Here is a 12,800-nt window from a genome sequence, read left to right on the forward strand (position 1 = left end):
CAGATTTCAGGGGCGCCCCCAATGATTGCGGATCGTGGGTGTTGGGTGGTGGGGGGACAGCATGACACGCACGACCATATGGGGGTTGGGCCCACCCTTCCCGCCATGTCTCGTGCTCGCACGTGCTGATGCCAGAGACATTGCCCCTCTCCTCGTGACCTCTGACTATTCTTCCGCCTACTTCGGCGCCTGCCCACGTTCATCTCCACTCTCCGCTGGCACTGGCGCTGACCAATCCAACCCAACTCAACCCAACACCCGGCTCGGCTAAGCTTAGCTTAAATCCAAGACTTACACATTTTTACCGTAACTTAAATCCAAGAATTAATGACGAGATTTGATGTCATTGGTGGGGTATGTATGTCGACACACTAAGGCACAATATGAAAACTCTCCGGCTATTCTTCATCTCACATCGACATCAGTAGCCTTTAATAAATCCCCAACTCCAGGGGAAATGAGAGTAGCTACAACTTTAGAAGGGGAAGGCAAATTATTACTTAAACGAGCGATGGGTGAACCGGGGTTAGCTTTTTGGAACCAGAGTTAGTGGGTTGGGGCTTTTAAAGCTATGATTGCGATAATAAGGGAACGCCTGACACAATCCATGATTGAAGTGGAGGAAAGAAAAGAAAAAAAAGAAACCACTCCTCTTTAAAAGCCATCTTCCCAGTCTTCTTCCCAAAGGCAAAGAGAGAAAGAGAGAAAAAAAAAAAAAAGAAAGGAGAAGAGGATCCGAAGATGATGGTGGAAAAGGAGGATTTATTAGGGCTGAGTCTTAGCTTGACCACAATGGCTTCTCCACCTCCTCCTCCACCCTCGCTTCTTCTTCGCTCTTCAGGTACTTTCCTATATCCCGAGATCTCTTAACAAATCTAAAGAAATAGCGAAGATCTGAGATTTTCTTTTTCTTTGTGTTTTTCTTACCTTTTCTTTTCGGATAGAGAGGAGATCAGGGATAGATGTGAACAGCGCGCCGGTGGCGGAGAGGGAGATGGAGGAGGAGGAGGAGGAAGAGGAGGAAGAGGAGGAGGCGGGGCCGTCGTCCCCGAATAGCGCGTTGTCGAGCGTGAGTGGGAAGAGAAGCGAGAGGGAGAGGGAGAATGAGATGGAGCGAGGGAGCGACGAGGAGGACGGGGACGGATCTCGCAAGAAGCTGAGGCTGTCCAAAGACCAATCCGCCATCCTTGAAGAGACCTTCAAAGAGCACAGCACCTTAAATCCCGTAAGCAAATTTAATAGCCTTGATGATTGAATGAAAGGAAGGGAAGGATTCCTATTATTTTCCTGAAATGACGTCGATGATGTTGGTTATTTGCGCAGAAGCAGAAGGTGGCGTTAGCGAAGCAGCTAAACCTCCGGGCGAGGCAAGTGGAAGTCTGGTTCCAGAACAGGAGAGCAAGAACCAAACTGAAGCAGACCGAGGTGGACTGCGAGTTCTTGAAGCGCTGCTGCGAGAATTTAACGGAGGAGAACCGAAGGTTGCAGAAGGAGGTGCAAGAACTGCGAGCTCTCAAGCTATCCCCGCACTTGTACATGCACATGACGCCGCCCACCACCCTCACCATGTGCCCTTCTTGCGAGCGCGTCTCAAACTCCGCCGCCGCATCGGCGGCGTCTTCGATCCCGCCGATGCATTTCCTTAACCACCGCGACCGTCGCCTTCCGGTCGCACCGGCTCCATGGGTTCCGATACCGATCCGGCCGTCGTTCCTTGATGCGCCGCCGCAGCGTTCCTGAGTAGGTTTTTATTTTGTATTTTGACTGGTGTTGCTCAGACTTACGTGTAGCTGAAGTTTCTTCTTTATGAATAGATGAAGGGAAGGGATTGTATATATCGCGATCTTTACATTCTAATTTACTTCTACCCTTGACGCTTATTAGCTTTTATCACTAGTATGGACCCAAACAAACGTAACTTAGGGAGCAAAACCTGGGACTTCCCTCGATTTTCTCCTTCCTTTTTGGATATGGCTGCTCCCTGCTCACCTATCAAAGTCACAAAGAAGATAAACAAAACCAGCAGGATGTGAGACATTTGCGTAGTAGTCTAAACATTAAAATATTTATGTGTAATTATCTTTTCACACACTTTTTTTTGTCACATTTATTATATTAGTAGGGTATGGTAGATTTATCTTCTAGTATTTATAAATTTCACAAGCAATTGAACCAGAGTAGTTGAATGATTCTAGAGAATCAGCTTGCCACAATAGTTCTGGGCCTCATACGAATGGCACGCATATTACTAAACATATTGGATAAAACTTTTCACATCTCTAATGCTAACGGAGTGATGAAGCAGTGCCAAACTCTCTCAGGAAGAAAAGAAAGTGCTAAACAATCTAAACGAACGAATTCCTTGCGAGCACGAGGCAGAAAAGTTAAAGTTAACATATTTATTTACTTACGACTTCTTTAATATGTTATACTCTGCTTGATATTTCCCCTGGTTTTGCTTCAGTTCACAACTAGGGCTAAGAAAATAATAGTCAATATGATCATACGATACCATGCTGAAGAGTAGGGAGGACTAAGTGATAAGATTTTGGGCAAAACTTTTATCTTTATTTGCCTTCAAACAATGAATAATTAAGTTAGTCTGGATACTCTTGAAATGTCTTCAAAGCATAGAGAGCTAACGGCTAAGCATCAAATCACCATATTACTCTATAATCCATGAGATGAATGTCAAACTGTATCCATAACAAAATTACTCCTACTTTGGACTTTGGGCCATCTCACAGTGGATACAAAAAAGTCCTCTTAATTTAGCCGTAAAGCCCAACTCACTCTCACTTCCGACTTTCATATTGGACCCATCTTTTGCTTTTATTATTTAAAAGAAGTTATTAATTAATTAATTATTTTTTGTAATAATTTAATCTCCTAAACTATATAATATTCCTTAAACCCCCGACAGTGCTCAGATTGTTAATTAAAAGGCTTGTGATGCAAAAGATAAATAAATAAATGAGAAGATATATGCGGAAATAATAAAATAGTTTAGGGGTTTAGTTATAACTATCCGGATGTTGGCGGAATAACAACTAGATTCTATTGGGTATTAACTTTTGCATTACAATTAAAAAATTAATACCCTCTATAAAAGAAAATTATAGTTCTATGCATGCAGCCTATTTCGTAATATTGATAAATAAAATTGATGAGGAAAAGAAGGTAGAAACTTTTTGAACGTGCTGCTTACGTGGTAGAAGCATCTTATCTCCTGGTAGCTGAGTCAGTGTTGGAAATTTAATTTTCCGAAACTACGTTATAATATATATATATATATATATATATATATATATATATATATATATATATAATCATCGAGGATAAGCTTCCTTTACCTAAAAGCCACCGAACTTGGGAGGATCATTGCAACAGAGAAGAACGCTTGTGTTCTTCACATGGGGTGCTGATAAAAATTATCACACTGAGTTCTTCTTCCACTGGCTGGTCTTCTCCACTTTTAGAAAGGAAGATTAATGCATCGCTTGTTACTTTATGCGTGAGATATTACACCGTCTTTTGTCGGAATTTCTTTTTTCTTTCAGGAACTACGTATTCCAGAATCCAAATAAATCGACAATTAAATGATCGAATAGAGAGATCTTAAAGGTCTTCATATTGGTAGTCAAAACAGGTGGCCATGACTGAGCTCTCTCTGCATGCATTAGGAATCGTATTGGTAGCGTGGGTCAAACGCCAACGGCTCCATCTTTGAATTGGAGAAAGCTTAGTAATTTTGAAACTAATAAGCCATGGATAAGATGCATCACATTAACTTAAGTTCAAAGCTAGCTTGCTGTTCGAAAAATTCTTCAGACATTCACATCCTCTATCCACCAAGATTCGCAGACCATAATGTTAGGCATCATCTCTAGAAGGTAAAAAAGAAAGGTAAGCATAAATTGAAACAAGCCTCTTCCTTCTTCTTCTTCTTCTTCTTCTTCTTCTTCTTTTATTTGTAGTCTCGATCATGTCATGTTAAACTAAAGACTGCGTGAGAATCCAAAGGCATCTAATATTCCTCCTCCTGAGACCATGAGGCAGGTAATGAATAAATTAACGAGGAAGGGAAGGGAAGGGAAAGTGGAGCAAGAGAGGGAGGTGGGATTACCTCAAATCCCACACGCACGCACTCCTACCTTACCTAAAGGTAGCGTATGCACGCCAAAAGAAGAATCCCAACCATATCTGCCATCTTTCAACACCCTTGCTCTTGCCCATTACTTCAACTATACCATGCCTCCATATGTTCCCTTGCATTTATTCTTCTTTTTCTTCTCCCTTCTTTCTAGGCATTTCTTGAGGCTGATCTCTATCTCTATCTAGCTTAAGGATATATAGCTAGCCTGAATCCTTTCATACTGACAAATATATAAATTTAAGTCAATTTATATTAGATATATAGAAGAATTGAGCAAGTAGAGGGTAGACTTGCAAATATGAGAAGAGTGGTGGTCATTACCGCGATTTCCCCCAACGGTAAACAGAAGAGAGACAGCCAATGCTTTTAAAAAAAAACTTCAGCCTCATCACCCTCTTCTCCTATCCCTTTTGCTTTCTGCCTTCTTTTCCCTCCACTTTTCCTTCCTCGCTAAGTCTCCTTCCTCTCTCCCTCTCTCCTTTCTCTCCTCCTCCTCCTCAAACCAAAAGAACACAACTTCCTCTCTTTCTCTCTCTTTGTATTCTCCAATGGCAGAGCCAGACTCTCTTCTCCAACCCCTCAAACTCCCAACGCCATCCACGCAAACCAAACAACCCTCAGATAAGTTCATCTCCCCTTTCCTCTACAAGGCCGTTTTCTTTGTTGTGTTTGCCGTCGTGCTCCCTCTCTTCCCTTCCCAAGCTCCTGAGTTTATGAGCCAAACCATCTTCACCAGAAGTTGGGAGCTTCTCCACCTTCTCTTCGTTGGCATCGCCATATCCTACGGCCTCTTCAGCCGGAAGAACGCTGATGCGGAGCTCGACAAAGAGATAGCGGCGAAAGCCGAGAGCCCCCGATCTTACGTCTCACAGTTCCTCCATGTTTCGCCGGTTTTCGACGACGACGAGGTCGATAGCCCGCGCGGGCTACTGGATGATAACAAGATCCAAACTTGGAATTCTCGTTATTACCCAAATGAGCCGGTGCTCATGGTTGCCAAGGGAAGTACTCATGGTGGCCAAGGCCATTCTGGTAGTAATAAGCCTTTGCTTTTGCCTGTCAGGAGCTTGAGACCTCGAGCTCAGGAACCCGAATTGGGTGTTGATGGTGGTGGTGGTGGTGGTCATAGAGGAATCGATGAAAATGATGGCATCGGAGAGACTAACTGCTTTGATTTGATGGATTCAAGACTCCGATCAAAGGAGAGCGTTGTTCTCCCATCACCTATTCCATGGCGGTCGCGATCGGCGAAGTTTGATTCAAAGGAAGAATCTTCTTGTTTCGATGCAACTACAATTCATCCCCCTTCGAGGACCCAATCTTTCCGGTCCTCGCCTTCGGGAACTTCCTCTGCAAGCCCGTCTCCGAGAAGGCTCTCCCCTTCTTCCTCTTTCTCCTCGGAGATCAAGGCGAAGAGCAGCGAAGATTCTGTAAAGAAGAAAATTTTCTACAAGCATTCTCCACCTCCAGCGCCGCCTCCACCGCCTCCATTTCTTGGTCATGGATACCACCACATCCCTGATAGAAAGGTCACAACAAAAAGCTTCAAAGATGAACTGAAGGATTTGAGCATGAAGGGAAGAACAGAGTCGCAAAGATCCAACCTTTCGCGCTTTGATCCTCCGAAACCGATGGCGAAACCGCGAAACACGATCGATAGTTCGTCGATTGGAAGGTCTGTTAGAACAATCAGACCAAAGGAAGTACAAAGCCAGATACTTGATGATGAAGCAAAGAATGTCCCAGAGCAGTCATTTGGTTATGAAGCCAAACCTCCTCTTCCAATGCCGACATACCAGACTGATGAGCAAAACAACGAGCTCATGAACCGAAAGATCATGGCGTCGGATGATTCTGAAACCAGCGATTCAGATAGCAGCGAAGACGACGAATTCGAGGAGTCCTTTAGAGAAGCTGCCTCAAACTCTGCAGCGGAAGCAGGGCCAGAGGAGAACGAGGTGGACAAGAAGGCTGATGAGTTCATAGCCAAGTTTAGAGAGCAAATTAGGCTTCAGAGAATTGCGTCAATCAAGAGATCAACTGGGCAGAAACGCAAGGTTACAAGTGCAAAGTAGTGCTCTAGACATGAATGCTTTAGAAGCTGGCTATAAAATGTTTTATTTTTTTCCCCTCTCATAATGTTTGATTACAAATTACAATTTAAGCAGCTGGTTTGCTATATAAATGGTTCTCTATTCTCTTTTCATGGGTTACGGCATTGTGCTTGAATTGAAACCATTTGTGTGTGTTTAAAAAAAAGAAGAAGAAGCAACATTCGTAGACAAATTCATTATATTTTAACGGTTATATTTCGATGGAGTCATAATCCATCCATTCTTTACGACATTTATTCTGAATAGTAAATTATAAGCCATGAGTTATTTATTTTACCCGAGTAGAGCAACTTAATGGGAGGGTATCCGACAATATTTGATTTTGGCATCGGAGTTCGTTGCTTTCACTACTTTAATCCTTAATGCAGTCAAACCATTTATGCTTTGAACTTTGAACTCGTTCAATCTTACGTATTCCTGAAAGCTATCCCCTGTTAAGAGAAGAAAACAAAAATACCCATTTGGCCCTAATATATGCATATAGGCTTTCCATAAGAAACAGAAAAAAAAAGGCCCATTCCATCAACTTCTACTATAAAAATATATAATAGAAAAACTTCTTCATTCTCGCTCGCCGCAATTCGAAGTTTCGAACCAATCCCCTTCCTTCTTCTTTTCTCTTTCCCTAAAAAATGGAAAGAGAAAAATCCATGCCACTTTCTTGCTCAAAACCCTTGAATGATGAGGATACTATCACGGACTTAACATTTGCGATTTCGATCAAAATTTTAAAAGCTTCCCAAATTGGTCCGTTGATCCATCAGGAGATAAGGTTAGGGTTCTCTTAATTTCTTTCTCTATGTATTTTCACCTGATTTTACTCTCTCGTTTTGTAGTATTACTAGAATCCAATTCTCAGTGAGAAAGAATGCTGCTTTTAGATGGCTCTCAACATTTCTGATCCTCTGTCATGGTCAGAGGCCACAAACATAAACGCTGTGTCATTTCATTTCACATCCCTTTTTTACTGCAACATATCGCAGCAAAGTATATCTACTTCATTGCTTCTCCTCCGTTCCTCTAATTCATCAGCGTATATTAAATGAACAAGAATCGTCTTGTTTTCACATCTGGGTGACATGATCACAGCGATTGCTTTCTCTGGGACATGAAGCTGATCAAGTTTTCCTCTTATTCACCTTTTTAGCAGAATCATTTATTCCTAGTACTCTTTCCTCTTATCGTCAAGGTGCGCTCATGTGTAGTTTTTTTTTTTCCTATGCTCTATGCTCTATGCTCTGTGCTCTATGCTCTATGCTCTATGCTCTATGCTCTATGCTCTATGCTCTATGCTCTATGCTCTATGCTCTATGCTCTATGCTCTATGCTCTATGCTCTTCTTCCACACAGCTACCAGTTTCTCCTTTATATCAGGACCTACAACTGGATTCGTTATGTTATCTATCATCTTAAGGCTCATAATTCCAATCCAACTAACCCCTACCATTTTCGCAAACCCAAGTACTTCCGCTCTCCTCATAAAACTCCATTAAACTTCCCTTCTCCTCATGAACTCCATTCAAAACCTCCCGTTTAGGCACAGATGTTTAAGGCTTCTTTTCACGTTTATATTTTGTTCTCATCGAAGCATTTCAACGCGGTAGTTGGGAGATGCCTACGAGGCATAACCGCATCAGAGGATGCGTTTGCGGTGCTATTTGGTTGTTAAAAGAATAGAGTTTAATGAAATAACTAAACTTTAGTGAAGTTATTTTTTTAAGAAAGAAATTCAAAAATAAAAATCAAAGTTATTTATGTAGCTAAACAACTTTTAAAATTTTATCAAAATTGACTTTATTTTTTCCCTACAACTATCTAGTGCTGTCAAAATCATAGTTCCCAATTTCGACTAGGGTATCGACCGATCCCGCCTGCAATTGGTCGAGACGGGTGGGATTCGACATGGACCACACTCTCTCTCACTTTTTCTTTTTCTCCTTTTCTCTTCTTTCTCACTTCCTTCACCAGAATGAGTAGATCATTAGCAATATTCTCCGACGACCTCGACCTCTGGCGATCTCATATGAGTTTTTTTTATTATTCCTTTCAGTTTCTAATTCTTTTTATTTCGTCTCTTTTTCTTTTCCTGCACTGAGTAGATCTAACGACTTCTATTGTTGCTGTTGCAGTGAAGCAGCAGCACTAGTTGTTGAGAGCTTGAGAGAGGGGGAAGCGAGAAAGGGAAGAAGTAAAGAAAAAAAAGAGATTTGTCAATAAGAGTAATTTTTGAGGAATTTTTTAATTTTGAGAAAGGGGTGGAGAGAGAGCTTGATATTTATAAAAATTTTGAATTTTAAGTAGGTTAATATATATTTTAAGTTTTTAGGCTTAATACGTGAGTAATTTTTATTTTCTTATTTTTTTTTATTTTTAAATTTTTTTTATATTTTTAAATAAAATTTAAAATTTTATTTAATTAAAAAATAGTCCAATCCGATACGAGCAACCAATACGGCCGATACATATTATTTTTCCAAATGATCGATACCGATTCCAATATCAATACGGAAACCTTAGTCAAAATAATCAAGCTGGCTTAAGCTCAACTCGAGAATGAATTAATCCGAGCTTGATCAAAATAATTTTAAGCCAAACTTGATTAAGAGTTAGCTCAATCAAATAAGCTCAATAAATCTCAAAATTATATATATATATATAATATGAGTAATATTTTAATATTATAAAATTTATTTAAACTCAAAATTAGTTCGAATTAAAGTAATTTTAATTTAAACTTAATAACAAATATTGGCTCGAATTCAAAGCTAGGCTAGATCAAGCTCGCTCGATTACAGCCGTAGTATTCACAGTGTATCTCGTACGGTAATCGACAGTAAATCCGACCAATGGCAAGTTACTGGTTAGTAACATGGTAACTGTTACAAGTCACAAGATAAATGTATGTTTAACTAGCAACAAAATAAATCTCTTTAATCTCCGTATCCAGCTATTCACAACCTGCCACGTACTAAATGCGTTTCGCTTTTAAGTTGCCGTAACACTCCTTTCCCTGTCTCGTCTTCCAGCTTCCGCCCCTTCTCCTTTTCTTGCTCACTTCTTTTCTCATCCTCTCCCCTTCTCCCTCTCTCTCTGCACAGTCTCCTAAAAGGAAGCTTTCCACCCGTCCCAAGAAACGAATCCTTTTATTCCTCTTCGCAGAGCAATCCATTTCCCTGCACGCTTGCTCTTCTCGAGAACGAAAAGAATCAGTCCTTCTTCTTTTTCTTTCTTCCGCCATTCTCTTTCTGATCTGAGGTTTGGGAACCGAAAATAGGTTATTTTAATTTGTTATACAGAGTTGCCGGCTTCTCGCAAGTAGCCTAGCTGAAATGGCGAGGTACCGCCGGGTTCAGATCATTTTTGGGGTAGTCCTCCCTTTCCTTCTTCTTCTTCTACTCTTCTACTGCTACTATCTCCAGAGAAGACTACGATTGCGGCAGAGATCGAAGAGGAGAGAAGCATTGGAGAGCGGAGTATTTGGAGGCGAGCTTGAGGGCGAGAAGGAAGACGAGGAGCTGATTGCCTTCTCGGGCGGCGAGAATCTAACGGTCGGCGCGATCCTCGAGGCTCCGGGGGAAGTTGTGGGGAAGTCGAGCTACGCCACGCTGTACCGTGCTAGCGTACAGCGGACCGGGTCTGTGATGCTGCTCCGGTTCGTCCGACCGGCCTGCGTGGGCCGGAGCAAGGAGATCCTCCCGGCGATCCGGATCCTGGGCTCGATCCGGCACCCGAACTTAGTTCCGCTTCGGGCTCTCTACGTGGGGCCCAGAGGGGAGAAGCTCTTCGTCCACCCCTTCTACGCCGCCGGGTCCTTGGCCCGGTTCTTGAGAGGTATGCTGCTGATATCATTCCGTTATTTGGTCTAAAGATGGAATCTTTGGGTTGGATTATGCCTTTAGATCGTTGTGGGTTTGGGAGACGTGGGAAACTTTTTGCCCTTTGCCATTCGCCATTCGCCATTCGCCCATCATGTTGAGAATACTTGCTAAACCTAAATCACCGCAATTTCTATGGAAAATAGTTCTTTCTTCTTGTTAGCTTATGACTTCGTGCCTGATGTCTTTATGGTGTTTATGTTTAATATGGCCTAAAGTGTGACTCATGTTGCTATTTAATTGGATACACTTCTAGTCATTCGTCTCTCTGACGTCGTCTTCATGTCTTTTACGATTTTCCTGATTCTTAGACCGAGCTTGGTTGTTGGTTTTTGGTCCCTATCATCTACAGATGGAGTTGCTGAATCACATAGATGGGAAATTATCTGCAAATTGTCGTTAGGCATCGCCAAAGGCATCGATCACCTGCACACCGCACTGCAGAAGCCGATCGTCCATGGCAATCTCAAGGCAAACAACATCTTGCTTGATGCTGATTTCCAGCCCCGGTTATCAGATTTCGGCATGCATCTTCTCTTAAACCCAACAGCAGGGCAAGAATTGCTTGAAACATCTGCAGCTCAGGGTTACAAAGCCCCGGAGCTGATTAAGATGAAAGATGCAAGTAGAGAGAGTGATATCTACAGCTTGGGTGTGGTTTTACTCGAGATGCTCACTCAGAAGGAGCCTATGAGTGGTGGTAACTTGTTGCAGTCTCAGGATCTTCATGTACCCACCTCCTTCAGGGACTTGATTCTGGAGCAGAAGATATCTAACGCATTCAGCTCAGAGCTCATCAAACAAAGCAAGGATTCTGCCAAGGAAGAAGGGTTGCTTATGTTCTTCCAACTGGCTATGGCTTGTTGCTCTCCTTCCCCTGCCCTGAGACCAGATATCAAGTCCATTCTCCAAAGACTTGAAGAAATAGTTCACTGACTGTTACTCCACAAATGGATTACGTCTTTAAGGAAATTCTTATTGATTCCTACAGGACAAATCATATTGATGGAGCCTTCTCTCATTGCGGTGAGTTATCCATCTCAATCTTTGATTTAAAGAGAGTGGGACCATAGTAGTTGTTAGCTTGGATGTTGTTAATTTCGGGGAGTACCATCAAGAGGAAGAAATTAAGGCATCCATAGGTTCCTTTCTGATGCAATTAGCTGATCATCTAACATTATAGGTTTTACAGATGGCATTGGGTAAGAAAAAGAGAAAAAAGAACAAAAACCTCCCAACCAACTGTGAAGTTGTGTGATGTCAAAGCAACAGATGTCTTTGGTAATAATTGACCTGAATCTCTTCTCCTAGTCTCCCCTGGGATGATAGCATTAAAGTGGACCATGTGACTGGAGATCACTGATGGGCTTCCATACCGGTTGGCTAGGCTGGAAGACATTATGTTCATTACAAGCAACTGACATGATTGGTTTGCTTGGGTCATTTGCGTCAATCCTATGAATGGTACAAATGGGCACACTGGATTAGTCTTTCTACTTCTTGCAGGCTATCTGTATATGTCTTGTTCCTTTGCAACCAATGAGATAAAGGCCAAGTTGTTAGTTATTCTGAAAGAAGAGAAAGAGAAGAGAAGAAGTTAAGGGCTTTTGACAAAATAGAGGTGGTCCATGGCTGTGATGGCTCCAAGCATTGTTACTTTGGGTTAAGACCTTCCAAACTGATGTGATATTGGAATGCATATATGCCTACTAACTTTTTTTGTACACACCCCTCGAGGAATGACCTCTGCTTTCAAAGATTCCCTGGCGTAGTTCACAGTTACAAAATTGTCTTTTAACACCAAAATTGTCTTCATTGAATGCATACAATAAATGCACTGTGGTCATTTACTGTTGGCTGAGTTGTTTAATAGCCTATGGTGGGAAACCTGCACCTCACAAGCTATTGATAAATGTCGTCTTACCACCATGTGTTGGCCTTTAAATTATACATCAATATGCAGGCAATACAATAGTTCTTTGGAGGAATTCATAAAAACACCATAGTATATGAATATTTTATCATTTACTCTCTATGTTTTGCTTTTTATTATTTCAAAAACTGCTAGTGGCCATTAATAAATGGCCTATATAGTTAAATGTTAAATGATACTAAAAGTAAAAGATATGTTATTTATAAATGCATCTTGAAGTAAGGAAACTTAAAATAACTTGTAGTTGTGGTTGCTCTCTTCATAAAACTATTATCAGATAAGGTACTGATTACTAATATCACATGTGTATCATAATGCCATTAGATTCGGGCTCTCTAATTTTTTTTTTAATTCATTGTTACATATAGCAAATTTGTAATTAACTTCTAGTTGGCAAGTACTTGGTAAGTGACCACACGGATCCGTGTAGGTTAGGTTAGTGGATCATGCATCAACCCCACTTGTTCAACATGGTCTGCAGAGGTTGTTAACTGTCGACCTCCTCTTGTTTCATGACATGCCAATTTGGATGTATCAATAGTACATCTAATCATGTGACGATGTTCATAAGGAGTAGCTCGTAGATTCTGAGAGAAAAATATCTTCTACTCCGTTGTAGTTGAGCTAAATTGTTAGCTTTGACTTTCACACACAACGATGAAATTGATTCTTTTTGTTAAAACCAATTAGTGTTTGGTATTCTTTTTTCGTGCTCTCTTTAC

General features: G+C 41.3%; 3 protein-coding genes across 5 annotated transcripts; all 3 read left to right on the forward strand.

Annotated features, from left to right (window-relative positions):
• Positions 1 to 470: 470 nt before the first annotated feature.
• On the forward strand, positions 471 to 1,835 carry LOC140784520 (homeobox-leucine zipper protein HAT4-like). The gene is made up of 3 exons (XM_073131993.1): positions 471 to 841; positions 945 to 1,225; positions 1,324 to 1,835. Exons 1-3 carry the CDS (start codon positions 742 to 744, stop codon positions 1,738 to 1,740), a joined length of 798 nt encoding a protein of 265 aa, XP_072988094.1. The 5' UTR covers positions 471 to 741; the 3' UTR covers positions 1,741 to 1,835.
• Positions 1,836 to 4,496: 2,661 nt separating this feature from the next.
• LOC140784519 (uncharacterized) lies at positions 4,497 to 6,360 on the forward strand. The gene has a single exon (XM_073131992.1). It carries the CDS (start codon positions 4,705 to 4,707, stop codon positions 6,229 to 6,231), a length of 1,527 nt encoding a protein of 508 aa, XP_072988093.1. The 5' UTR covers positions 4,497 to 4,704; the 3' UTR covers positions 6,232 to 6,360.
• A 2,664-nt stretch (positions 6,361 to 9,024) lies between these two features.
• Positions 9,025 to 12,015, forward strand: LOC140783731 (putative kinase-like protein TMKL1). Of its 3 annotated transcripts, none has more exons than XR_012108174.1 (3): positions 9,025 to 10,101; positions 10,498 to 11,171; positions 11,329 to 11,904. XR_012108174.1 is itself a non-coding variant. In XM_073130736.1 (2 exons), exons 1-2 carry the CDS (start codon positions 9,600 to 9,602, stop codon positions 11,079 to 11,081), a joined length of 1,086 nt encoding a protein of 361 aa, XP_072986837.1. In that variant the 5' UTR covers positions 9,025 to 9,599; the 3' UTR covers positions 11,082 to 12,015. The 3 variants fall into 3 exon arrangements, 1 of the variants encoding a protein (XP_072986837.1); XR_012108175.1 differs by having other exon boundaries at positions 11,338 to 11,761; XM_073130736.1 differs by having other exon boundaries at positions 10,498 to 12,015.
• The last annotated feature ends 785 nt before the right edge of the window (positions 12,016 to 12,800 follow it).

This window comes from Typha latifolia, chromosome 3 (genome assembly GCF_019914945.1).
Source record: "Typha latifolia isolate L0001 chromosome 3, TyphaL0001v2, whole genome shotgun sequence".
Classification (NCBI taxonomy): Eukaryota; Viridiplantae; Streptophyta; class Magnoliopsida; order Poales; family Typhaceae; genus Typha; species Typha latifolia.

Excerpts from the sequence above, each read along its gene's own strand:
- LOC140784520 (XM_073131993.1), top strand. The coding sequence starts at position 742 with ATGATGGTGGAAAAGGAGGATTTATTAGGGCTGAGTCTTAGCTTGACC. Across the intron at positions 842-944 it reads GCTTCTTCTTCGCTCTTCAG|AGAGGAGATCAGGGATAGAT; the intron begins GTACTTTCCTAT and ends CTTTTCGGATAG. Across the intron at positions 1,226-1,323 it reads AGCACAGCACCTTAAATCCC|AAGCAGAAGGTGGCGTTAGC; the intron begins GTAAGCAAATTT and ends TTATTTGCGCAG.
- LOC140784519 (XM_073131992.1), top strand. The coding sequence starts at position 4,705 with ATGGCAGAGCCAGACTCTCTTCTCCAACCCCTCAAACTCCCAACGCCA.
- LOC140783731 (XM_073130736.1), top strand. The coding sequence starts at position 9,600 with ATGGCGAGGTACCGCCGGGTTCAGATCATTTTTGGGGTAGTCCTCCCT. Across the intron at positions 10,102-10,497 it reads CTTGGCCCGGTTCTTGAGAG|ATGGAGTTGCTGAATCACAT; the intron begins GTATGCTGCTGA and ends TATCATCTACAG.